Source organism: Aspergillus lucknowensis, assembly GCF_044049455.1.
Source record: "Aspergillus lucknowensis strain CBS 449.75 chromosome Unknown BJX67scaffold_17, whole genome shotgun sequence".
Taxonomy (NCBI): Eukaryota; Fungi; Ascomycota; class Eurotiomycetes; order Eurotiales; family Aspergillaceae; genus Aspergillus; species Aspergillus lucknowensis.
The window spans coordinates 315,306-338,745 of record NW_027263561.1 but is presented as its reverse complement, the minus strand read 5'-3'; the positions used below and the strand labels follow the sequence as shown (position 1 = coordinate 338,745).

The 23,440-nt window shown below is 54.2% G+C and overlaps 14 protein-coding genes across 14 annotated transcripts; 6 read left to right on the top strand and 8 right to left on the bottom strand.

Moving 5' to 3' along the window:
• Nucleotides 1-164: 164 nt before the first annotated feature.
• BJX67DRAFT_380734 (LysM peptidoglycan-binding domain-containing protein) lies at nt 165-1,967 on the bottom strand (the record flags this gene model as incomplete). The annotated part of the gene is made up of 7 exons (XM_071032855.1): nt 165-341; nt 388-743; nt 797-983; nt 1,028-1,109; nt 1,163-1,416; nt 1,615-1,741; nt 1,795-1,967. The coding sequence occupies 7 exons, from the start codon at nt 1,965-1,967 to the stop codon at nt 165-167; spliced, it is 1,356 nt and encodes a 451-aa protein (XP_070886774.1).
• Nucleotides 1,968-2,262: 295 nt separating this feature from the next.
• BJX67DRAFT_77494 (peroxiredoxin-like family protein) lies at nt 2,263-3,209 on the bottom strand. The gene has a single exon (XM_071035434.1). It carries the CDS (start codon nt 3,058-3,060, stop codon nt 2,413-2,415), a length of 648 nt encoding a protein of 215 aa, XP_070886773.1. The 5' UTR covers nt 3,061-3,209; the 3' UTR covers nt 2,263-2,412.
• A 442-nt stretch (nt 3,210-3,651) lies between these two features.
• BJX67DRAFT_380732 (fungal specific transcription factor domain-containing protein) lies at nt 3,652-5,346 on the top strand (the record flags this gene model as incomplete). The annotated part of the gene is made up of 1 exon (XM_071032854.1): nt 3,652-5,346. One exon carries the CDS (start codon nt 3,652-3,654, stop codon nt 5,344-5,346), a length of 1,695 nt encoding a protein of 564 aa, XP_070886772.1.
• Nucleotides 5,347-5,601: 255 nt separating this feature from the next.
• On the top strand, nt 5,602-6,891 carry BJX67DRAFT_77469 (uncharacterized protein). Its single transcript, XM_071035433.1, has one exon. It carries the CDS (start codon nt 5,858-5,860, stop codon nt 6,647-6,649), a length of 792 nt encoding a protein of 263 aa, XP_070886771.1. The 5' UTR covers nt 5,602-5,857; the 3' UTR covers nt 6,650-6,891.
• A 571-nt stretch (nt 6,892-7,462) lies between these two features.
• Nucleotides 7,463-8,031, bottom strand: BJX67DRAFT_77461 (maltose acetyltransferase-domain-containing protein). The gene is made up of 2 exons (XM_071035432.1): nt 7,832-8,031; nt 7,463-7,773 (listed from the first exon to the last, which is right to left on the bottom strand). The coding sequence occupies exons 1-2, from the start codon at nt 7,933-7,935 to the stop codon at nt 7,533-7,535; spliced, it is 345 nt and encodes a 114-aa protein (XP_070886770.1). The 5' UTR covers nt 7,936-8,031; the 3' UTR covers nt 7,463-7,532.
• Nucleotides 8,032-8,488: 457 nt separating this feature from the next.
• Nucleotides 8,489-9,256, top strand: BJX67DRAFT_77459 (uncharacterized protein). Its single transcript, XM_071035431.1, has one exon. It carries the CDS (start codon nt 8,639-8,641, stop codon nt 9,152-9,154), a length of 516 nt encoding a protein of 171 aa, XP_070886769.1. The 5' UTR covers nt 8,489-8,638; the 3' UTR covers nt 9,155-9,256.
• A 966-nt stretch (nt 9,257-10,222) lies between these two features.
• Nucleotides 10,223-12,279, top strand: BJX67DRAFT_387653 (glycosyl hydrolases family 2, TIM barrel domain-containing protein; the record flags this gene model as incomplete). The annotated part of the gene is made up of 1 exon (XM_071034250.1): nt 10,223-12,279. Exon 1 carries the CDS (start codon nt 10,366-10,368, stop codon nt 12,277-12,279), a length of 1,914 nt encoding a protein of 637 aa, XP_070886768.1. The 5' UTR covers nt 10,223-10,365.
• Nucleotides 12,280-12,731: 452 nt separating this feature from the next.
• On the top strand, nt 12,732-13,114 carry BJX67DRAFT_380727 (uncharacterized protein; the record flags this gene model as incomplete). Its single annotated transcript, XM_071032853.1, has 2 exons — nt 12,732-13,035; nt 13,095-13,114. 2 exons carry the CDS (start codon nt 12,732-12,734, stop codon nt 13,112-13,114), a joined length of 324 nt encoding a protein of 107 aa, XP_070886767.1.
• A 143-nt stretch (nt 13,115-13,257) lies between these two features.
• On the bottom strand, nt 13,258-14,713 carry BJX67DRAFT_352262 (uncharacterized protein). Its single transcript, XM_071029000.1, has one exon. The coding sequence runs from the start codon at nt 14,705-14,707 to the stop codon at nt 13,457-13,459; it is 1,251 nt and encodes a 416-aa protein (XP_070886766.1). The 5' UTR covers nt 14,708-14,713; the 3' UTR covers nt 13,258-13,456.
• A 197-nt stretch (nt 14,714-14,910) lies between these two features.
• On the bottom strand, nt 14,911-16,736 carry BJX67DRAFT_352261 (general substrate transporter). The gene is made up of 2 exons (XM_071028999.1): nt 16,097-16,736; nt 14,911-16,048 (listed from the first exon to the last, which is right to left on the bottom strand). Exons 1-2 carry the CDS (start codon nt 16,600-16,602, stop codon nt 14,917-14,919), a joined length of 1,638 nt encoding a protein of 545 aa, XP_070886765.1. The 5' UTR covers nt 16,603-16,736; the 3' UTR covers nt 14,911-14,916.
• Nucleotides 16,737-17,576: 840 nt separating this feature from the next.
• BJX67DRAFT_380724 (uncharacterized protein) lies at nt 17,577-17,942 on the bottom strand (the record flags this gene model as incomplete). The annotated part of the gene is made up of 1 exon (XM_071032852.1): nt 17,577-17,942. The coding sequence occupies one exon, from the start codon at nt 17,940-17,942 to the stop codon at nt 17,577-17,579; it is 366 nt and encodes a 121-aa protein (XP_070886764.1).
• A 315-nt stretch (nt 17,943-18,257) lies between these two features.
• On the bottom strand, nt 18,258-20,387 carry BJX67DRAFT_380723 (putative Melibiase subfamily; the record flags this gene model as incomplete). Its single annotated transcript, XM_071032851.1, has 1 exon — nt 18,258-20,387. The coding sequence occupies one exon, from the start codon at nt 20,385-20,387 to the stop codon at nt 18,258-18,260; it is 2,130 nt and encodes a 709-aa protein (XP_070886763.1).
• A 670-nt stretch (nt 20,388-21,057) lies between these two features.
• Nucleotides 21,058-22,296, top strand: BJX67DRAFT_371769 (fungal specific transcription factor domain-containing protein; the record flags this gene model as incomplete). The annotated part of the gene is made up of 2 exons (XM_071031134.1): nt 21,058-21,340; nt 21,392-22,296. 2 exons carry the CDS (start codon nt 21,058-21,060, stop codon nt 22,294-22,296), a joined length of 1,188 nt encoding a protein of 395 aa, XP_070886762.1.
• A 40-nt stretch (nt 22,297-22,336) lies between these two features.
• BJX67DRAFT_380721 (NAD-dependent epimerase/dehydratase family protein) lies at nt 22,337-23,263 on the bottom strand (the record flags this gene model as incomplete). The annotated part of the gene is made up of 1 exon (XM_071032850.1): nt 22,337-23,263. The coding sequence occupies one exon, from the start codon at nt 23,261-23,263 to the stop codon at nt 22,337-22,339; it is 927 nt and encodes a 308-aa protein (XP_070886761.1).
• Between the last annotated feature and the right edge of the window lie 177 nt (nt 23,264-23,440).

The window sequence follows — 23,440 nt, the reverse complement described above, 5'->3', positions numbered from 1 at the left end:
CTGACTCGGCTAAAGCGGCCCAACACAACCATATACATTTGCCTGCAGCCCAGAGCAGTCTCCTTCGTTGCTAGATTCCAAGTGTAAAAGTCTGCCAAGGCGATGCCCTCTGCTACAGCCAGATCATAGCATCCGTTGTGTCACAGGCTGTCCACCGTGCCCGGCTATGTCGGCTTTGGGATTGCGACGACCACCGAGGTGGACATTGGCGCTGGCGTGGTGTTAGTTGTGCTGTCGTCAACACCCACACAAACATAAACATCAGCTTGAAGCCCGGAGCAATCATCCTTGCCAGCAGCAGGATTCCACCTGTTGAACTCGTCAAGGCTGATATCATTGTCCTGCGCAATATCGTAGCACGTATCGCCCTTGACCACATAATAGAACTCGTCTCAATTCTTGACCATCCCGGTCTGGGTTGGCGTGGGGGTCGTAGCCGCCGTTGTGGAACGGGGGAGGTGTGGTTGCGGTTGCGGTCGTGGTTGGAGGCCCATCATAGGCCGGTTGCCCCCGTGGTGCACCTCCTGGGTAGGTGGAGAGACAATAGTACGTCCCCAGAACAAAACCAGAGCAGTCATCCTTGACACTGGGATTCATGGCATAGAACTGCTCTATCGACAAGTGGACACCGTCGAGGAAGAGCTGGCAGGTGGCCCACTCAGCCTTAAGGCGGTGCCATGCGGTGCAGTTTGCGACTTCGCCATTCGCGCGCGGGCTGGGTGTTCTGAGGGGTTTAACAGTTGCTACTAGCAGTTAGCGGTTATATTTACGCCCATATAGGAGAGGTGGCTGGTACTGGACGTGGGAGATGCGACACGGATGCAGTAGGAGGAGGTCGCGGACAGGGTACAGGGGTACGCATAGGCATTACTATAAGCTGTGGCGATTTCGTCGTCAACCAATGTTATTGTTCGGGGTGGTCCAACGCTCGTGCTGTTTTCGCTAAGAGATGGGTTCCACAATCTCCTTCTCGGTGTTATTTCCTGGTAAGTAAAGTAGCTCATACTAGACGACAAGGGGAACTAACCTCTGGACTGATATCAGCAACCATAGCCAAACCCCAGTAGTCGGCAGCTGCGTTGTCAGTGATATTATCAAACCAGACGTAACTGGAAAAAATCAGATTCCACACTTCTTCATCTCAAATTTGGGAGGGACTGACTGGTAGCAGTCCCGTCGCGTTCCATTGGCAAGCGGGATGACTGGGAAGGTGGAGGGATAGTTTGCGAAAGGGTCTCTGTTCCCTGGACCTGGGTCGGGCAATGGGGTACAAGGGATCGGTTCGAAGGGGTCTGTTGTGGCCGAGCTGCCATAACCGGGGTAGGTTGTGATGTAGCCCACTGGCTTGACACAGTAGTAGTAGTCACGCATCAGATTAGTGCAGTTCTCCCAGACCTGAGGGTTTTTAGAAACAGACTGTAGCCGTCAGCAGGATCGTTCCGGTAATGAGCTCGCGGGGCAACTTACAAATTATCCAGAGTGAGTTCGAATTCTGTGGTGATTGTTCCGCAATCCTGGCCGGCTTCAACCAGGTAGTACTCTGCGCAGCGAGAGTTTGTTTGGTCTGGGGTTGGGGTTGGCACAGGGCTAGGAGGGCAAGTCTCGTTTACAGACGCGTGGGAGAGATCCGTACGCAATAGTAGTCATAATGTCTGGTGAGCCTATAGTGTTGGTTGGAATGGCATAATCGCCTAGTGGATTGCTGACACCGAGCTCAGAGCCGATGATATCGCCCAGATTCCTGTAAGGTTAGCAGCTTGGTTACCGGTGATACACATCGTAGAGCAGACATACGAGCAGCGCGTGTCTATCTCCGAGTTCCGGGCGAGCAGCTGAGCGTAGGTGGCATTGTTTGCTCGACCAATGCTTGCACATGTATCACCGTCCTTCACCGTGTACACAGCGCAGTCGGCGGTCACCACGGGCAAGGCTGCGAACACAGGGAGAAGAGAAGGGGACAACTTCATCGTGAGGCAACCTGTGCGAAAAACCGGATCCTGGCAAACAGGGGAACTTCGGGTAAGAGGAAGACAGACGCAATTTGAATTCAGTCGGAAGTGAATGGATTTTGAATGCATCTGATCCATCTCCCTCGAGGGAAGAGGCAGCATCGAGCAATTTGAGAGTCCAAACTGAGTTCACTTCAGATGAACCAGAGACAAAGGATACCGGGGCTCTCCGTTGCCGCAGCAGACTCGCAGGAGCGCGGATGATGCTGCGAACCAGGATCTTTGGGACAGCCATCGTGCGTGACCAAAGCGCAGTAGCGCCGCAGCAGCGCCTAAAACCAAGGGGACGACTGCCTCTGTCAGTTGGTAGAACGAGGGGTTCGGAAGATAATTCACCCAAGCGACGATAAGCAGGACATCTGATAATCGACATTCAACGTGTTTATGTACAATCGCACATGAATTAATGATTCAACGCATCGATCCACTCAATGGCAACAGCCGGCTCAAGCCTCTTCGTGTAGTCCGGGTCAATAAATGCATTTCTCACAACACCTTCCTTGTCCACCAAAATCGTCGCAGGAATCGGCACAGTAAACGAATCATCCCCATTATGCCCCTTCAATCCGTGTTCTATCCTGTCGAATATCGGTCTCAGACTATCCGGCATCCTGAAAAGTAGGCCGAGTTTCTCCGCATACGCGTTTCCGCGATCAGTCAGGACGGGAAAGCGAAGATTATGCTTCTCCGTCATCGAAAGTGAGAAGTCAGGTAGTTCGGGAGTTATAGCGACCAGTGTCACGCGCCTGGCTTTGAATTCATCGAGGTGTTTCTGGAGAGCGGCGACGGCGAGGTCGCAGAACGGGCACCACGTGCCTCGATAGAAGGTGATCAGGAGCGGTCCCTGAGAGAGAAGATCTGCGCTCGAGACTTCTTCATCCACGGCATTTGGGAGGCGGAATTCCGGGATAGTCTGGCCGATTTGGATTGCGGTGCGTGGGTCGAAGGAGTCTTGGAACTGGGCATTTGCTTTGAGGATGGGGTTCCTGAGCTCTTCGGGAAACTCATTGATTTTGGCGAGGATGGCAGCAATTTGATCGGTGAGACTCATCTTGAATGAACGTTTTGACTTGTGAGATGGGTGAAAAGATGCTGTCGACTGTCATGCTCTGGGATGCTGATATAGCCAATTGTCTCTCCGAATTCGAGCGAGTTGGTCCGAGTTCGACCGAGGCTTTTGACGCCACTTCTCTCCACGACTCTCCGTATCTCGATGCATCACTCATTCGCATGAGCACCGGAGATAACGAGATCTCTTCGATTGCAGTTTTAGTTGTTCCTTGTGGCATGATTTTCGCCCCACAACTGGAACTTCTCTTTCAGCGGACCACCCTCGAGGACAGTCGAGATGGTGCAGAACCTCGGCCACGGCCCCGCGCAATTTAAAAGAATGCGCCTGGGGACAAAAAGCTGTACCGAATGTCGTCGGCGGAAGGTCCGTTGCATCTATCCGCCACATGGTGATGTATGCTGCCAATGCGAGGCGCATTCTACAGCATGCCGAAAGCAGGGAGTGGCTAGAGCATCGCCTTCGGACCAGGAGAGGTCCGTCGAGACTTTGGATGAGAGAATACAGCAGCTTGAGCGTATGGTAGGTCAGCTTCACGGAACAAATCATGGACTCGCTGTGAGTCAGAAGGAGATGACCGCAACCCACGCCTTGACCCATCTTTGTCCGACATACGTCCGAGATGAAGCGGATGACCGGGTCGATGAGAATGCTCGCCCAGTGGAACAAGTGAATACCTCGGAAGGCCCGCTCCTCGACTTGCTGCAGCGGGCTCTTCTGGTCGAAAGCACCGCCCATTCACCGGCCCAGCCTCAGTCGACTCTCACTCAGAGTGAGCAGACTATTCAATCACTACGGGCACTCAGGTTGCACCCCAATGACTTGCATTGCGTCCTAGAATTGACGAAAAAGTACTGGCCGCTGTGGCCAGTCCTCCCTCCTGGTTTCGTGCAGGTCGTCCACTCATCACAAGGACCGGATATTCGCTCAGCGACTAGGTTCGTGAACGATTCATTCGATTCCCAGAGCTCTGAAATCGTGGCCAAGGGCGTGCTCTGGCTAGCACTGTGTATCCAGCAGCTTCCATCAAGTTTTGATTCGCGTCAAAATCATCTGCCGTGTCCCCGAAGGGTCTTGTTGGACGCGTACATGAAAGGCGCTGAGGTGCTCTTGGGGAACCCCTATGATACGCAGAAAGGGATCACCTTTCTCGAATGCCTCATGCTTCAGTGCAAGCTATGTGTCAACATGGCTAAGCCCCGCAAGGCATGGCTCACGTTCCGTTGCGCCATCAACTCAGCCTTGCTTCAGGGACTTGCAACCGAGAAAATGAACTCCATTTGGATGCAGATTTGGGTATTTGACCGACAGCTTTCCATGGTGTTGGGCCTCCCATACTCGGTGCCGGACTCGCATCCAAGGATGTTGACATTACCCAACGACGATCCCCACGCCCGAATTTTGCGCCACATGGGAGTAATTGCAGGTCGCATTGCGGATCGAAATCTCAATATCGCGGCGTTAGATTACTCCATGACACTGGATATCGAGCGCGACCACTTCACCATGCGAGAAATGATGCCTATCGAGTGGGATCTGCCCAACTGTGCCGATCTCTCGGTGGCGGAAGTCTTCACGAAGCAGGTTGGCAAATTCTACTACAATTTCCTGTTGAAAAATATTCATTTCCCATATATGCTTCGAGGACCAGCGGATGGAGATCCGTACACGCATAGCCGAAGCACCTCGCTAACAGCGGCGAGGGCGATGATCGAGCACTACCATGGACTCCGATACTGCAGCCAGGGCCAACTGCTGATCTGCGATTTGATGGACTTCCAAGTTTTTACCGCGGCGATTGTGCTGGTCATTCATTTGATTTCTCCGACGGATGCGAGGGATATCCAACAGGATAAGGCGGACTGGGCGGAAATCAACCACCTTAGGCAGACACTCAACCAGCTCTCTCGAGCAATGGAATGTGCTGTAGCCAGGCAGGCGGCCGACCTGCTGGGGTATCTCTACGCAGCTGCACACGGCCGGTACGACGGAGATGAGCCGTACAAAGCGGTCATTCCTTACTTCGGGGAGGTGCGAATCAGACAGGGGCAGGGGATACCTCCGACTCAGAGCCGCAGTGGCACTGACACTGCGCCTTCCTCTTCTCGCTATAATGCCATCGAGTTCAGAACGCAGCAATTTTCCCCTCAGGGACCAGATACGATGGGGTTTCAGTTTGGTGAGGGCGAGCTTTGCGTTGACTGGAGCACTGTCTCTGGATTGGACTTCGACTGGGACTGGAGCGAGGTCTTCACCATCCCGATGTGACCAACCATGCACAACCAGCAAAGGATGAAGGTCTGATTCGTCGAATCCGGCGGCAAGGCTGCGGTCACGGTAAACATACGAATAATAAAAGGAGGAATCAGACTAACAAAGCTGGAGGCAGCTGCGGCAATCACGTGGGAAGCTGAGTGTCTTGCGGCTTGAATCACACCACGGACTGACTGATCCGTCCTCTCTGCGGCCAAAGACATCCTCTAGGACTTTTTGCAAGATGGGGTCTCTATTACATCTTCCTGTCGAGATAATAGCTTTAATCTGTGATTTTCTCCAAAATAGCGCTATAAAAGCCCTGCGCTTAACTTGCAGACAAGCCTGTAACGTCACGCGGCTGCGACTCACTCGAGTCTTCCTCTCTGCAAATCCCCTCAATATTTCCGTCTTCCGGCAAATTGCAGATAGTCAAGAATCTCGTCATCGCATCAAAGAGATCATCTGAGACGACGCCCGCCTAAATGCCTCCCCTCTCAACCGCGACATTGACAGCCATTCCCGGATGGAGCTCGACGAGAGGTGTCCCCACTGGTTTGTTAGAGGGTGCCGGGAGAATTTCGAATACGCCAAAGAGGAGATCCCCTCACAGCTGCCCCTCCGTATCTGCTGGCAGTACTACCAGAACCTTGTCCAGCAGGAAGAAGATGCTATCATATTCAACAAAGATGCCGAAGCTCTGGCTTACGGGCTGCGCCGATTCCCGGCCCTGGAGCGAATCACTATTACTCCCGCTGCACATGGCTGGATATTTGCCCCCCTATACGAGACACCCATGATCCGGGCTTTTCCCAGGGGATTCAACTATCCTATCCCGCGTGGTTGGCCAATTCACCCACATGGGGACAGTACACCTGAGGCCTGCGCATGGAAACTTGAGACCACGAAGCGGAGATTCCGTGGTTTCTGCATTGTAACACACGCCCTTGCCCAGTACGCCGAGCACCATGTCTCCGAGCTGATTGTTGACGTTAATTTCCTCGAGACCGGGATCAACTGTCGCGTCTTTGAGGACGATAACCACGAATACTGCGACTTCGCAGCCCTGCTTCGGCGACCAAACTTCACCCGACTTGATCTCACTCTCTTGGTTGGTGGACAGGAACGTAGGGCATGGCGGTGTTACAGGAGCGGACTCCTCCACGCAGCACTCCGTGATGCAAAGAACTTACAGCGAATCAGCCTTTATACAAATGTTGAATGTGACCCAGCAGGTGATGGTACACCCCCTTGGGTTAGTGGTGGATTCCGTGCCCAGTTTGTATCTCTGCGCACTGTATTTCCGGTGGATGTCTAGAGCAACCTCCAGCATTTTGGACTCTCGGGGTTCCTTGTTGATAAAGACGATCTGGTATCCTTTCTCGCTTCTTGTGCGGACACCCTGCGCTCGGTCCACCTGAGCTTCCTCCACTTTTTGGATCACGGAGGATCTTGGTCAGCACTTCTATGGGATATGCGCGAGAAATTAAATTGGCGAAACCGGCATCCTTCCATACGTCCAAGAATTGAAATTGGAACTGAACAAATGACTTACCAGATAAATACCGGGTTTGGTGTCTGGGTTGGACGCGAAGTGATGGACTTTATGTACGGTGATGGGCCTAATCCGTTTGACGGGCCTGGAGGGGCGGTTCCGATGGGGATGGGAACCCTCAGGAACAGCTTTGATCCGGAGTGGGATCGCCCACATACTTATCACAGTGAACTTAAGAAAATGGGGTACATCAAAGACAGTTCAGGGTGATGTTAACCATAGCGTCGACCACCTTTACGATACAGGGCTATCTCTCTCCTTCTAGGATTCCCTCGCCCTCCGGTCTTCCTGCAGACCGAATAACCCTCGCCGGGCTTCCAACAGCAATACTAAAGGGGGGAATATCTTTTTTAACAACCGACCCAGCTCCAATTGTACATCCCTCGCCGATCGTCACGCCGGCTAGAATCGTGACATTCCCTCCGATCCAGCAGTCATTCCCGATAACAACCTGCCCCGTAAACTCCTTCCCGCGATTGGCACGACGCGCGTTAATCTCCGTATAATGCTCGTCGGTGATGATGTTTACGTTGGGGCCGATCTCAACGTAGTCGCCGATTGTTACGAGGCCACAGTCGAGGATGGTAAGGCTGTCATCGCTATGAGGTGTCGTTGCAGACTAAGTGAGGGAGGGGATGGGGCGTGCTCACTTGAAATTCGCGTAAAATGACTTCCCGACACTGGTATTGCAGCCGTAGTCTATGAAGAGCGGAGCTTCAATGTATACTCCGTCATCAGCATGGCCGAATAGCTGTTGCAATGTTGCCTCGCGATTTGCGACGGTCTTTGAGAATGGGATGTCGGGTCGAGGCGGGGCGTTGAATTCCGCTATGAGTCGGCGCGCCTTTTCCCTGCCTTGGATGAGTTCGGGGGCCAGAGGACTGTATCTAGAGGGAGTCAGTACAATGCATCTACGGATGGGAAGGTGTAGAATCGCCAACGTACAGCATTCCCGAGATCATGCGCTCGTACTCCTCTCCCCAGCAGGTGCCGCGAAGACGAGCGGCTTTCTCGATTGCATGTCTGTCTTTTTCGCTCTTTGGAAGCATATTTACTATTGTTCACGACGTTAGAAGGCAAGAGGAAACCGCATGACCTTCTTATACTTGGGGTCAAAACAATACGAACCTATCGCCGGAGTGTCGGGCCTTGGATCCGTCATTGGTGGAACCCTTGCGCCTGCTGACATCCTCACTCGCTTCTTCTTGCAAGGCGATAGCCGGGTAATCTTCGGCACTGGGGATGAGACTTCACGTGGACTGCAAGAATCTCTCGGAGCGTTCAGCTTCATGTTGTTCTTCGGATCGACCGCGCTGGCGGAATTATCACCGTGTCCTTTCTGTTGGAATCGTTGAGACGCACTGGAAAGATAGAAAAATGACGTTGCCAATGACGGTATTTCATTTTCCCTGGTATCTAACCAGGAGCATGGTTCTATCTTGTTCTGCGTAACACCGCCTTCTCCTCTGTTGGCCTTGAATCTATAAAGAGAACAATGATGCAAACAACGACGAATTCAAACAGTATGATAACAAAGACCTCAAGCTTACATTGTCATTCGATCACCAATCATGAAACCTAACCACATGAGAACAATAACCAAGGCCACCTCTATGAACGTGTATACCTCAACAAAGAAAGAAAGAGGTATAAAAAAGCTAGTCACCTCGTCCACACAGCGACAAAACCTCGCGAATCCCTACTAACCTACTAACCCGCACTAACTAATCTTCAACATAAGCAGCCATACAAATGCAACCCTACCCAACACAAGACGACCCAGAATACAGCCTGTACCTCGGGATCTACCCCAAAGACAGCCTCCACGACGCCCACTGGGCCCTACTACTAATCCACCCAGATAGCACAACGTGCGATGTATACCAGTCTGTCCAGACACCCAACCAGAGCATCCCATACGACCGGAAGATGCTGAAATACCAGGATATCTCCGATATCACCAGTGATTCCGCCTACTGCGGGCGTCTCGGCACGATCCAGGCGGACGACAAGATGAAGTTTTCCCTAAAGTACTTCGACACGGTACCGGGGCCGAGTCAGTTCTTTGTTCTTCGGTTCTTGTTCGCGTTGGCGGAGGAGGGGCTGGTTGAGCAGCTTGTTGTCCGGGATGTCGCGAGGATTGCTAGCTATTCGGCCGGGGAGTTAGAGGAGTACGGCGATATGCACTTTCCTGCTGATCGGGAGTTTTTGGATGCTCATGGAGGGTATTTTGCGATTCCGGAGCGGGATGGGAAGGCTTTTGGGTAGACTGGGATCAGATATTCATAGACTGTTTGGTTGAGAAATTAGGAATTGAGGAAATCATTTCTGGATGCATTTAACTGCTATTGTTTATGTAGGATTCCATAGGGAGACTCTGTGGAAAAGCTGCTTTCTCGTGCAATGGATCTTAACCACTCTTTCGCGGCTCCATGATAAAACAAGTTCCTTGGTATAGACCCTACTGCATCAAAGTCTAGGAAGATATGAATTCTGGTAAAGATGCTTCGGGGGCCTCGGAACTATGGGTAACTATCCAAGCAGCTCATCCGGCATGTTTGAGTCCATAGCTTGCCCAAGGGAGACCAAAAGATGTTTCAACTTGGCAGAGGGTAGCAGACTGAAATAGCGCACAAAAGTATCTTGCAAACGCTACAGTTACTAGTGTGATATCCATGGTTTAATAGCGGAATTGGAATTGCAAACCCATTCAACTCGCCGCTACAGGAGTCGCAGTGGCTCACTCACATCCACCATACCCAAGCCCTAAACCTGGTACTCCGTATACTAGACGGATTTAGCAAGATTACGCCAGTCCTGGGAAGCAGCTGCTAAAAAGCGGACGAAGGAGGCGTGGACTTAAAAGCTGAGCTTGTACATCTTGGGGAAGAGCGGGTTGGAGCGCAGAGAGACTTCCAGAAACGCTCGAGGAGCACAGGCCGGCTGTTGACATTCCCATAGTTGGAGCACCAGAGGCCGAGACGGTCCATCAGAACGAACTGATCTTGAGATGACACAATCAGCAGCTTCGAAGGTTTGTCAGCCGGGCCTCGGATTTTGGAGGCCAGCCAACTAGTCTATGTCCACATCCCGAACCATGACCGCATTTGGAGGCCGTCTCCAACCCAGCGAGCACAGACGAGCTTTCATACGAGGGAGGTAAACGAGCTCGGAAAGCCCGCCAATGCTTTTGGAGTACCTCGGCAATGGACATCGCCTGCCATTCCCCCGCACTGCTCCACAAGATGCCCATCTGGGGAACCTTGGCGCCGGGGATACGACATGGCCTGATTTGATGATAGTCTGTGATTGAACTTTCTTTTCCAGCCTGGATGACAGAAGATTCGATGCCAAGTTATTCAGTCGCCGACGCGGGGATAGGATGATAGCCGCCTGTCACTCTGCGCACCATATAAGCCCCCTAAGGTACTTGAGAGAACGTCTATCAGAGCGTAGAGCACGCATAGTCACTCGAAAAGATGAAGGTCCTTATCGGGCTGTCACTGCTTTCCTTCGTGGCTCCCTCATTGGCATTCCCCGCTGCCCAGAACTATGCACGTAATGATGCCGCACATCAGCATCCCCTGCACATCCAACTGAAGCCCAAGAATACCGCAACTAGAGAGCTTGTCTCTCTCGATGGCCTGTGGGACTTTGCGCTCGCACAGGAGGGCAACGACACAGCAACACCATGGACGTCACGCCTGCCGAAAGGTCTCGAAATCCCCGTCCCAGCCTCATACAACGACATCTTCATCGACCGCAAGATCCACGACCACGTCGGCTGGGTCTACTACCAGCGCGAGGTGATCGTGCCCCGCGGCTGGTCTGATGAGCGATACCTCATCCGCATTGAAGCTGCCACACACGAAGGACGCATCTATGTCAACGACGAGCTCGTCGCCGAGCACGTCGGCGGGTACACACCCTTCGAGGCTGATATCACCTCGCTCGTCTCGGCCGGCGAGAAGTTCAGACTCACCATTGCTGTAAACAACGAGCTGACGCATGAGACTATTCCACCGGGTAATATCGAAATCACCGAGTTCACGGGCAAGCGCGTGCAGCGGTACCAGCATGATTTCTATAACTATGCTGGCCTTGCCCGGTCGGTCTGGCTGTACTCCGTGCCGCGTGAGCAGTATATCCGCGACGTTGTCGCCGTAACTGGCGTTGATGGCGCCGCTGGGCTTATCAACTACACAGTCACCACGTCCGAAGGGACAACTGGCGATATCCGCATCACCGTGCTCGACGAAGACGGCACTACCGTCGCTGAAGCTTCCGGCGCCCACGGGATTGCGAGAATCAATTCCGTCAAGCTCTGGCAACCGGGCGCGGCATACCTGTACCAATTTGTTGTTGACATCGTCGACTCAGACACCGTCATCGACACATACAGCGTTGCCGTAGGTATACGCACTGTGAAGGTCAGCGGCCGCCAATTCCTGATCAACGACAAGCCGTTCTACTTCACCGGCTTCGGCAAGCACGAGGACAGCGCGATTCGCGGAAAGGGACACGACCAGGCATACCTCGTGCACGACTTCCAGCTTCTGGACTGGATTGGCGCAAACTCGTTCCGCACATCGCACTACCCATACGCTGAGGAAGTCATGGAGTTTGCTGATCGTCATGGAATTGTGGTTATCGACGAAACGCCTGCTGTCGGCCTTGCATACTCCATCGGCGGTGGTGTCTCCGGCGGCGATCCACCTCCTACATTCAGCCCAGAGGGAATCAACAACAACACACGCCGTGCCCATGCACAGGCAATCCGCGAGCTGATCGCACGCGACAAGAACCACGCGAGCGTGGTAATGTGGTCGATCGCGAACGAGCCGGCCTCCAACGAGGAAGGGGCACGCGAGTACTTCGCTCCGCTGGCACAGGTCGCCCGCGACGCAGACCCCGCGCATCGCCCCGTCGTCTTCGTGAACCTCGGACTGGCAACCTACAAGGTCGACCGAATCACCGACCTCTTCGACCTAATCTGCCTGAATCGGTATTTCGGGTGGTACTCTGAGACCGGTGATCTGGAAGAGGCCGAGGCCGCGCTAGAGGAGGAGCTGAAGGGGTGGGAGAAGAAGTTCGAGAAGCCGATTATCTTTACCGAGTACGGCGCTGATACGATGGCTGGGCTGCACTCGGTGTTTGCGTTACCGTGGAGTGAAGAGTATCAGACTGAGTTCCTGGATATGTACCATCGCGTGTTTGATCGCCACGACTCGGTGATTGGGGAGCAGGTGTGGAACTTTGCGGATTTCCAGACTAATATGGGTATTAATAGGGTTGACGGGAACAAGAAGGGGGTCTTTACGAGGGATCGCAAGCCGAAGGCGTCTGCCCATAATCTGAGGGCGAGGTGGAGGAAGCTGATCGGTGTTGAGTAGACTGAGTCTTACCAGGATGCATGGAGGCATCGTCAGGTCGTAGTCATACAGCTGCTATCAAGACAGCAATTGGATGTCTTTGCCCTCGTATGGAGAAAGTGTGCTTGCATCGGCCGATACCTGGCTATTGTTCACTTCTTTCAGAATAAGTTCTTTACCCAGATTCAAGAAGTACAAAGCTCATTGTGTCCTATACCACTCTTTATTGCCATCACGTCCCCTCTGCTGAATGCCTTTGAGTCTACCGTCACAAGACAAAGACGTGTTAACACAACCCACAGGCCCTTTGTACACAATGTAGAAAGTACAATGCCCCTATGCTCAATGCACTTGTCCCGACAACCTATAAAGAAGGCCCATATAACCACCAATTTGCAAGCGGCGACCATCACCGACCCAGCCCCCGAGAACTCCTCTAACACCAAGCACATACTCACATTATCAACAGCAGAATGGCTTCCTACAACATCTACATCGGCATCGGGCCCGAAATCCTCGACTTCGGCGCCCGCTGGGACCTCCTCGTCGTCAACCCAAACGGCCACTCCTGCATCAAATACACCTCCACCGGCGGCCCGCACATCGGCGCAACAATCTACCAGCGCTCCCGCATGGAAAACAAGAATTTCTTCCAGCAGTCCTACGTCGAGCGGCTCTTCGTCGGCTCGATCTCCGAGGAGAAACTGCGCGCGTTCGAGACCGTCTTCGCGGAGACCGCGCCCGGTCCGTCCCAGTTTTTCGTGCTGCGGGTGTTTTGTAAGTGTGTTGAAATGGGTCTTGTTCGGGGTCCCTTGCTGACTGGGCTTGTTGTCAAGGCGATGTATTCGCGGCTTGAGTGGCGGCATTTTGGGGAGGGTTATACGCCGCTTGATGTGGATTTCTTGGTGGGTTATGTGAACTGGTTGGTTTGATATCGGGGGGACATATCACTGCTGTCTGTATGAGAATGAGAAGTCTGAGGCCCTGTTTTCTTTTTGTCTTTATTGCTGAATTGGCAGATCTAATCTAATCTTCTAATCTTCTACCTTGTCTTACCGATGGACCTTCTATAGTGCGTAATATACCTGTCTAGCCCAGCCGGTCACTCGTTAACAATTCCTTTCCTTGCCTCGGGCAGGGATTGGGGAGAGGTCCATGACGATACAGAGAAGCTAGTGGGGGCTCCTTTAGCATGTTGTCATTCTCTCGCTATTATCGTCTGGTCCAGCCACTCCCTCCAACCCTGGTCGCTCAGAATTGATCGCACACGTCCCTCGAGCCACTCCGTGTTTCCCCAGAAGCCCCAAGATGCCTGGAATCTGCACCAGTCTACAAGGGCCGTTTCCCAGTGTCGTTTGAACGTCTCCCAGTCGTACAGTTCCGAGTCGTCGTCCTCGAGGAGGCTCAATCGGTACCGCTTCAGCAGCCTCCTCTCACCATCACACATTGCCAGTCGCGCGGGAAGAGGCTCCCCGGCATCCGTTAGCATATGCAGAGGTACCGAACACGTAAACAATTTGGCGAGATCACAGACTCCTAGTCCGAGCCCGACGTACTGGAAGTCGAAGAACGCCACCTCGTCGCCGTTTGTTGTCGTAAAGAGATTCTCCGACTTGACGTCGCCGTGGATATATGATTCCACGGATCGTCCACAGGGAGTCAGGACCAAGGCCACCTTCTCAGCGACGGATAGAGAGCCATCCGTAGCGCTGCATAGCGCGCCTGACCATTCAGAATCGACGTCTTCAGCAAGAGAGGCGTACTCCTTCCGTCGGGTCGCAAGATACGTATACCCCCCATTGAGCCACAGGCCGCCCGCACCTTCAGAGTCCCCATTCTCCTTCCGTCTCCGAGATTCCTCAAGCGGCGGCAAGACATATTCATCCAAATCAGCAGGCAAGAAGCCCCAAGACCGACCATGAAATCCAGCCAGCCAATCCAGCGCCGCACGCACCTGGACTGGGGTTAAAACACTCCTCTTCCCACCGGCAACGGGGAATTTAAACGATAAATCGGTCATAATCGCCGCCATCAAACCGACGAGTTCCTCCTCGCCCTCCTCCCCATCCATATCGCGCGTCGATGCGAGGCATTTGGCAACAGCGATATCGTCGCCTAGGAGCGGGACCACGTCGCTGTAGAAGTACTGCTCGACCTCGTAGCTTAGCATCTTGCGGAGGTGGCCTTCATCTTCATCTTCATTCTCTCTGCGCTTTTGCGGGGGCGAAATGATCTTGAGAATCAGAGAGTAGACCGTCCCCGCGGCGCCTCCGTCAACCCCGCACAGCTTGTCGAGCTGCTTTGCTGCTTCGTCTGTGGTCGCTCGGGCGGTAATCGAGCAGATTTGGCCGTAGCCTGCCCAGAGAGTCTGGAGGGTGGTGCACTCGAGGAGGTCGAGCGAGTGCCATGAGAGCATTATCCGCGCGACGCGGTCTGGGGAGGGGGGCATTGTGGGTGGTGAAGCACAGTTGGCGAGGGGAGGTTTTGGTTGCCATCGAGTTTTGTGGATGGGGGAGTGGGGTTTCCATACCGTATTGTATTTCACAAGCTTTGAGGACGTGATGGATATCTTCTGAATGCGAATGAATATCAAACCCAGTTCATTTATCATCTGCTACACTATCTCGTAGAATACAGTATCCACACCGCGCCTCCAGCCTACTCCGTCGTCTCCTTCGCGCGATCCTTGATGTCCAAGTTCTCCGCATACGCGTCGACATGATACTTCTTGAACTTCCTCGTCGGCACCTTCGCCGCATACATGATATCCAACTCCTCGAAGGTCCGCCCTTTCGTCTCCGTAAGCCGGAAGAATCCCCAGACAAGCGTCAGGAACCCTGCCCCGAACCAGAAGAACCCGGTTTTGCCTCGCCAATTCCATGCAGTCGGATTCATGAAGTACGGCTCAATGACGTTGGCAACGACGATGGCAATGTAATACGTATTCCGCGCCAGCACAATCGTCTTCGAGCGCAGTCGCGTCGACGAGACTTCCGGGCCGATCGACCACCCCAGCGGTCCGACGGTAAGAGAGAACGTAAAGAGCCAGATAATGCAGAGCGCAGACTGGCCCCATTTCACGCCCCCCTTGTCCCGTGCGAGGTCGAGGATCCCAATGATGAAGAGGTAGATGCACATCATCGACAGACCACCCAGGTACATCGAGCGTCGCCCAAACCTCTTCATAAGGAACCACGAGAGAACCGTACCGACGAACGCAATCGCCGTCCCGCCAAGCGCAAGCTTATACGCATCGTCGGGGCTCATCCCGGCCTGCTCGAAGAAGTACGTCCCGGAATACGCAAACTGGCTTCCCGACAAGACCTGTCCCGCGAACGAGACACACGCGATCTCCGTGCGGCGCAGATTCGACCCCTTCAGACAATCCCAGTACGAGCTGCCGGCCTCAATTTCGCACTCGATGTTGTTGGTGTGGATCATCATGGCGACGGTCTGGCGCGCAGTATGGCTCTCGTCCTTGGACATGAGGCGCTGCACGGTTTTCTCGGCGGCGTCGTATTGTCCCTGGCGGACTTGCCACCAGGGGGACTCGGGCATGAAGAACGCGATGCAGAAGAGCGGGGCGGGCCAGATCCACTGCACGGCGTAGGGAATGCGGTAGGACCATTCGTCGGGGCGGTTGAGGAGGCTCTGGAGCACGCCCATGCTGATGAATTGGCCGATGGCAAAGCACATGTTTACATAGGCGGTTAGGTAGGAGCGCAACGCCATGGGAAGCAGCTCGGAGGAATAGGCTGGTCCGATCGTAGCGAACATACCCCATGGGATTCTGTCTCGTCAGCAGAAATCCTATAGTATACGAGAGGAGAGAGCTCACCCGCAAAGAACCTGCCCGGCAACCTGGGCCCCGACGCTCTTCCCAAAGAACGAGACGAAGATGAACGCACACATGCACAGCAACCCACCCATAAACACTTTCTTAAACCCGTACTTCTTGACACAATACCCATTCAGAAACGCCCCCACAATACACCCGGCATTTCCGCCAGCCCCCAGAGCGGACTGCCATTTCTCAGGAACCTCGAATCCGTGCTCGAACTGGTGCCCAAACTGCCTCTTGAACGCGGGATACGCATAGAAATTGCCAATAAGATTCGTATCGTATCCCTCCATAATAATTGACATGGAGATTGTCAGCGACCAGAGGACGGCCCAGGGGTACGCACGCAGCGCCTGACGCACGGTCAGGGCGTGTTCGGCCTCGTTGGCGGCGCGGGCTTCCTTGGTGCTGGTGTGCCATGTGTCCTCTCCTTTCTCTTCGAGGTCGTTGTTGACCTCGACGTGCAGGGACGCCGGCGACTCGGTTGTGTTCTTCTCCTCCATGGTGAGACTCCCAATATTGTGAAGGCGGCGGGGATAGAGTCACAGTCTCATGACCGAAGGGAGTTGAAGGAGTGGAATGTGGAGAGAAATCTGCTGTGTAACCGGAAAAAGCAACGAGCTTGAGAGCAAAAAGCTGCATTATATAGCTCCATTTTTTGTATTCCGTCACTTCCAACCGAAGCCACGGTCAGGTGCGTCGCTTCCATTGTGTCTCTTTGTTCTCCAAGGAGACTGCCCCAACGGCCCATGACTTTGCCGATCGCTTCACTCCCCACGGGGAAATGACAGGAAACGACAGGGATTGAATGGTATTATCTGATTGGCTGACACGCGAGTTCTTGATCGGCACACTGCTCCAGCTCGAGCGCGTTGGAGTCGCAACTGCGGCTTTGGCAGCCTCCGAGTGGTGGGCTACGCGTTGACTCCAAGCGCCATGACTTCGGATCTGCTTCGGCGAGCCGGCACTCCGGGAAGCAGCTTGATCGTGGTTTCTCTCGCGGGGAAGACGAAGCTTGTTGAGATCTGAGTCAGATCGTGGTCTTGGGTCGGGCATTTTCCGACAGTCGCAGCGTGACCCTACTCGGCTAATTGGGTTTACCCCGATCCAACCAACCGATCCAGAATCTCGCAGTGGCGTGTCTCAAGTGTCGGGGGAGTCCGTCTGCCAACCGCGACTTTGGCACTGAGATCCAGTCCCAAATTGTCATCCAAGTATCTTCGTAGTTGTGCGCAACATATCTAATATACCACACGTTAGCTGGATATTCCTGCCCTTGGAACGGCAAGGTGATGTACAAATTACTGAAGATTATGAAGTATATTGCCCAAAACAGTTGATAGCAGCAGTTAATTCGATACTATTTCTATAAGCGACCTACCACTGTTCCACAATATTGGAGAGAACCCAGATTTAATTCAAAACCTCCAACTCAGCCATCACCCTCTTCACAATAGCATCCTCAAACAACCCATCATCAACACACCTCCACAGCCACGTAACAATGGACTTCCTTCCGACTCTTCTCGGGCTCCGTGACTTCAAACAGCGCATCCATCAGACCAAGTTCAGTCTCGTCAAGCGCGCCAATGGGCGCCTTGTTTACGTTGTATTCGCAGCGCACATGTGAGTCGGTAGGTATCGAGATCGAAAATTTCTCGTGCATATAATATCCTGTGAGGAGGGGGAGCTGCGCGGTGGTGTACCACTGGCAGGACTTACCAGTTCGTGAGTGCACGATGACGATCCATTTGGTATTGACCTCGGGGGTGGGGTATTCCTCGTAGCCGAGGAAGACATCGTAGACGCTGTTGGTGTACATGGTGGGAGTGAATGAAGACATTGTTGTTTTTGTTTGCTTTGGTGCTGTTAAAGGTAGTATTGCGAGGTAGCTGGGTTGTAGGAGATTCAATATTGACAGACAGGCTGACTTTATAGTTATCATCTCCAGACTGGCTTTGGGAAAGAGGTCTTTGATGCTTTTTTGATAACAAAGGTTATTATGCCTGCCACAAAGAAGCTTTGGGAGCTTTGTATGCAACAATGCACTATACGCTACTCAGCGCCCATGAACAATGAGAACATGTCCATTATTTGGGTATAATAATGAAGACAAGGGTTAAGTTGCCCCAAGTGGTATCCACAGGCCTGCTACAGCTCAAGAAACAGTCAACTTGAATAGACGCGCACAAACAGCCGATGGAACCTGGACTTTCAACACGCCTTCCGCGGCCTTCCACTCACTCTCCGCCCCAAAAGCCTTCGGATAGAGCAGCTCACTCTTTACGCTTCGCCCATTGAGCTTACCAATTGGCAACTCAACAGAGTCAGCACCTCCTCGCCTCCAAACCGAGACATAAAATCGATCCCCAGACTCCGCAGCCAATCCCAAGGCAAGCCAGTCATCATGCCAATGCGGCAACCCCAGCGGCCAGAATGCGGTTGCCGTGGGTAAATCCGCGCGAATGGACCGGTACACGTCCATCCCCTCCTTGATGATATCGAATTGCTTCGGCTGGAGGATATCCAGTCGGCCGCTAAGGTGAATCCGCCCGAGTAGACTATTAACAACGGTAAGTGCATTCGTTTCATCATCCCATTCCGGCTGCGGATACGCCCAGGTTGCGCCCTGCTCAGGCGTCACGGCCGTCGGCAGCGCAGCTGCGATAGCCGCGTAGCGATTGGGGTCCTGCTGGTCGCTCGTCGACTGCAGGGCGTGCGTGGCGAGCATTGCGTAGTCCATGCGCTGGGCACCGCTAGAGCAATTCTCAATCACTAGATCCGGAAAACGGTCGTGCAGCTCGTTCACCCACTGCAGGTAGGCGCGGTTATGGTCTAACTGTGCCGAGCCGGGGCTGAAGGTATTCACATCTGTGCCCTGCGTGACCTCGATATTGTAGTCGAATTTGAAGTATCCGGCTCCGAACTCCGTGACGAGGCGGTTGATGATCCTGTGCATGTGCTCGCGGACGGCCGGGTGGCGGTAGTCGAGCTGGTATCGGTTCTTCTCGAGGATGCGCTGGCCGTCGCGCTGGAAGAAGGCTTCGTCGGGGAGTTGGTGGGCGACGACGCTGCGGACTCCAACGACCTCGGGCTCAATCCAGAGGCCTGGGGTGAGGCCTTTCTCTTTGAGTTGTGTGAGGAGATGTTTTAGGCCCTTCGAGAAGCGTTTCTTCGAGGGTTCCCACTCGCCCACGTCGTCCCACCAGCCTGCGTCGTCGGCATACCAGCCGCAGTCGATGACGAAGTATTCGGCACCGGCTTTGACGACGGGGTCGACGAGAGCGAGGATCTTCTCGTCGGTCGGATCGCCCATGAGGCAGTTCATGTAGTCGTTGAAGATGATCGGGAGGTTCTTGTTGTCGTTGTGCTTGCGTCGGATGATGCGTCGGTACCGGGTCAGCGCTGTGAAAGCCTCTTCGTAGTCACCTAATACATGGGTCAGCGCGACGGGGACCGTAGTAAATTGCTGTCCCGGGCTCAATCGCTGTCGCCAGTCATGGTCGGTTTCAATGGGACCGCCAGCGGCAAGATACACGCTGTCCTTCCAGTCTCCGATCTCCCACCGCCACGAGCCATTGTTCTCAACCTGCCACAGCCAGGTTTCTGCATTGTCGTGTCGCTTCAGCAGGCCCATCGGGAGATGTCCCTCTGTCGAGAAAGAGCCTCGATTCGACACAGCGTAGTGCCCAAGCGAGGCAAGGTGGCCCTCGGGATACCCATACACGCCGTAATCGTCGACTCCAAGGCTAGGAAGGTCGTGTTCGGTCCATTGTGCCTCGCGGAACCATGAATTGTTCGGGACAGAGAGTGTGTAGTCGGCCCACCACTTCTGCGATCCAGCCGTCAGACCTCCCAAGACAAGCGAGGTAAGTTGGGTCACGACGACCTCTTTCTCCCCAGTGTTCTGGATCGAGGCCGTCGCGCGGACGATAGGAGTCGAGTCGTAGACCGTGAGATGGGATGTCACCGTAATCCCCGAGTCTACAAGAGTCACGTCGAGCGTCTTCGTCCCTTCGCCGGCGCGAATCTCGTGCGATTTATACTTCAGTCGCGGGCCAACGTAGCTCCCAACGAGGGCTTTGGAAGACTTGTGTTTTTCCGTTCCCTCTCCGGCTAGACGCACCTCGATAAGAGGGGCGGAGGAGTCTTTGAAGTATTTCGAAGCTGGTGCTGGCGGATTGCTCCCGCGGGGAATGACGTGTTGGAGGTATGCAGCGCCATTCTCGTCGACGTGGACGGTGATCTGGAGGGCGTTGCTTTCGACGGAGATAGTCTGAGCACGCATCTTGACGATGATTCTTTGTCAGGTCGCTTGAAGCCCGTCGTCACCATCTGTCGCTTAATATATACCTTTCTCGAACCCCTCGTTCAAATCACTCGGTTCCCCCCACCGGTCTGGAGAAGCGGGCTTGCTGGAGCGGGGTTGGTGGGAAACAGTGGAGATCAGCTGGGGTTATAAAAGCAGCAGCTCTCCATTCTGTTCTCTGTTCCTTGGAGTTCCAACCCCCTCCGGAGTGACTCCGATCCAGCATGCGGCCAGTGACGGCGTGTGACGCCTGCCGGTAAGCCCAATCCCTCTGCACCCCACACGGGCGCTTCACTCCAAATGATGCTCACGAATGAGATCCAATAAACGCAAATGCCGATTGGACGGCAAAGATGCCATCTGCATTCGATGCCGGACGCTCAATCTCGAATGCAGTCTCTATCGGTGGGCAGTTCGCGTGCCTCGCCTGCCTCCACGGCCGAGTCTTGCTCTCGCTCCACAGCCGACGAAATGCTCTTCGGGACAGAAGACGTTAAGCGAGGATTCCCCCTCGCTCGATCTGCGCAAGGAACTTGTGTCGCTCTACTTCCTCGTCGTCCATGATACGCACCATTCCATCTTCCACCGACCCACGGTGGAGCGCCACATCGACGATGGGAAATTTCCCGACGTCTTGCTGTACAGCATGATGGCACTGGGAGCTCGGTTCTCCGATAATCAGATTTTCAAGGGCGTTGACCGGCGACGACGCGGGGATCCGTACGCAGAGCGTGCGAGGAAATTGCTCGATCTGACGGATATTTCCGTGAGCACTATCCAGGCGTGCATTCTCCTGGGAACCGTCTGCTTCTCCGATTCGCAGACACGGTCAGAGTCTCTGTATTACTCTGTCGCTGTTCGACTGGCCTTCATACTCGATCTGGCGAATCGGCAGTGTGACGACGAGGTTGAGCGACAGGTAAATTTGCGAAGTATGTCTCTTGCCCTAAATGTGCTCAAGCGACGTACTGACCAACTGCCAGTATGGTGGTCACTCTACATGATCGATATCTGGTCCTCCGTGGGACTGAACCTCCCGCGACAATTGGACTTTGTGGAAAGCTACCCCCTCCCGACAAACGAAGAGGTCTTCCTCTCGCTGCGCAGCGGCGCAATGCCAACAGATCTCGGCCGTCCCGGACTGTGGTCCGAAATGGTCCTCCTCGCCCGCATATGGGCCCGCATCCACCATCTCAACAAAGCCTCTGTGAACAGCCTCATCGACTCTCAGACCCTCAGTGAAACAGTCGACAGTCTAGCACAGGATCTCCGCGCCTGGTCCGAAGCACTACACCCCTCCTTGCAAGAAACCCCTGAGAACCTCGAGCACTATACCTCCCTCGGACTGGGAAACGCCTTCGCAGCCCTCCATCTCGGCTACCACTACTACAACGAAGTCCTCTTCTACCAGTTCCTCGCGCGCAACCCAGACCCCGAGTGTACTCGCGAGTCAATTGACCGCTACCGAGCCCAATGCAACGACCACGCCCTCGCATTCTGCAACCTCCTCTACCGCTGCCGGCCCACGAACCGGCCGCAGTGCCAGTACGTCATGGTCGGGCACATGCTCGTCGTCACGTCGACCGTCTACATCCACATGCTCCTCTTCAGCGACGACGACGCCAAAATCAGGCTCGCGCGGAATCGTCTCGGACAGAACTTCGAGATCCTCACGGCGTTGCAGACGTTCTGGGTGACGCTGGATGTGGCGCTCTCGCGGCTGCAGGTGTTCCATAATGCTTGTACGAGGTCGATCGACGAGTCGTTTCAGATGGATCAGTGGATGCTTAAGTTTCTTCTTGAGCATGGGAGCTCGGTTATGGAGAGGCCGATCTCGGAAGGAGATTCGCCTGGCGCGCTGAGGAATTGGTTCTTGCAGACCTTTTAACAACGCTTCTTCACATTAGGCTACTCGTAGCGCACAGTGATCAAGTATACGAATAGTACTTCCGCCACGAGTGCTCCTCCTTAAACCCCAGTAACTCCTTAATCTTCCTGTTCGTCAACGGCGCCTCCTTCTCCCCCATCTCCCGCGTAAAAGGCACACCGGACGCCACCTTGCCCAGAAACTCCGTGGTAGAGATCCCATCAACCACAATCTCATCATTCGTCGCGTTAAAGATCTGATACCCCAGTCCATCCCTCAGCACAGCAAGATGACACATCTGCCCAAAGTCCCTCGCATCCGTATAACTCCACCCAACAGCCTTGAAATCCGCAGCATTCTCCTTCCACCCGTCCAGGAACCTCGCATACTCACCGGGCCGAATAACAGCCGCAATGCGAAACACATAGACATCAACACCCTTGCTCGCAAACCTCCGCGCAAACCCACGCGCCGTGCGCTCCACGCAGACCTTCGAAATCGCATACGTATCCATCGGACTCGCATCGACCTCCTCGTCCACAGGGAAGGAGGGGAAGTCGATTTCCCCCTCCGCGTACGCGGGTCCATACACGCAGACCGTGCTTGCGATGATAATCTTCTTGATCCCCAGTCGACATGCGGCCTCGATGACGTTGTACCCGGCCTGCGTGTTCACGCGGTACGTCTCGCCGTCTGGGACGATCATGTTGCGCGGGTAGCTGGCGAGGTGGATGACCGCGTCAGGGATCTGGTTGAGCGGTTCGCGGCCGAAGGGGCAAGCTGGGTGGAAGCGCGAGGTGAGGGCGCTGTGGACGTGGCCGCTGTCTGTGAGGTCGACGCGGAGGGTGTGGACGTGTTGGGCGAGGTGGTCGGGGAGAGGCACGAGGTCGAGATTCAGGATGTCGTGGCCCTTTTCGAGGAGGTAGGCGATGACATGTTGGCCGACTTGGCCGGAGCCGCCGGTTACGATGATGCGCTTGGGTGTCATATCCAATGTTTGCTTTTCGTTTACTTTTTTTTGCTTTTTGCCTGACTGGGTCTGTGGACGATTGTCGGGGTATATATATCTGCTTCATTGTGGGGTGCGGGCTTGTGCTCGGGCGTTACCCCTCTTTGCCCTCGGGGGTCGACCGAGGTGTGTCTGGCTACGCTTGGACCTAATCAT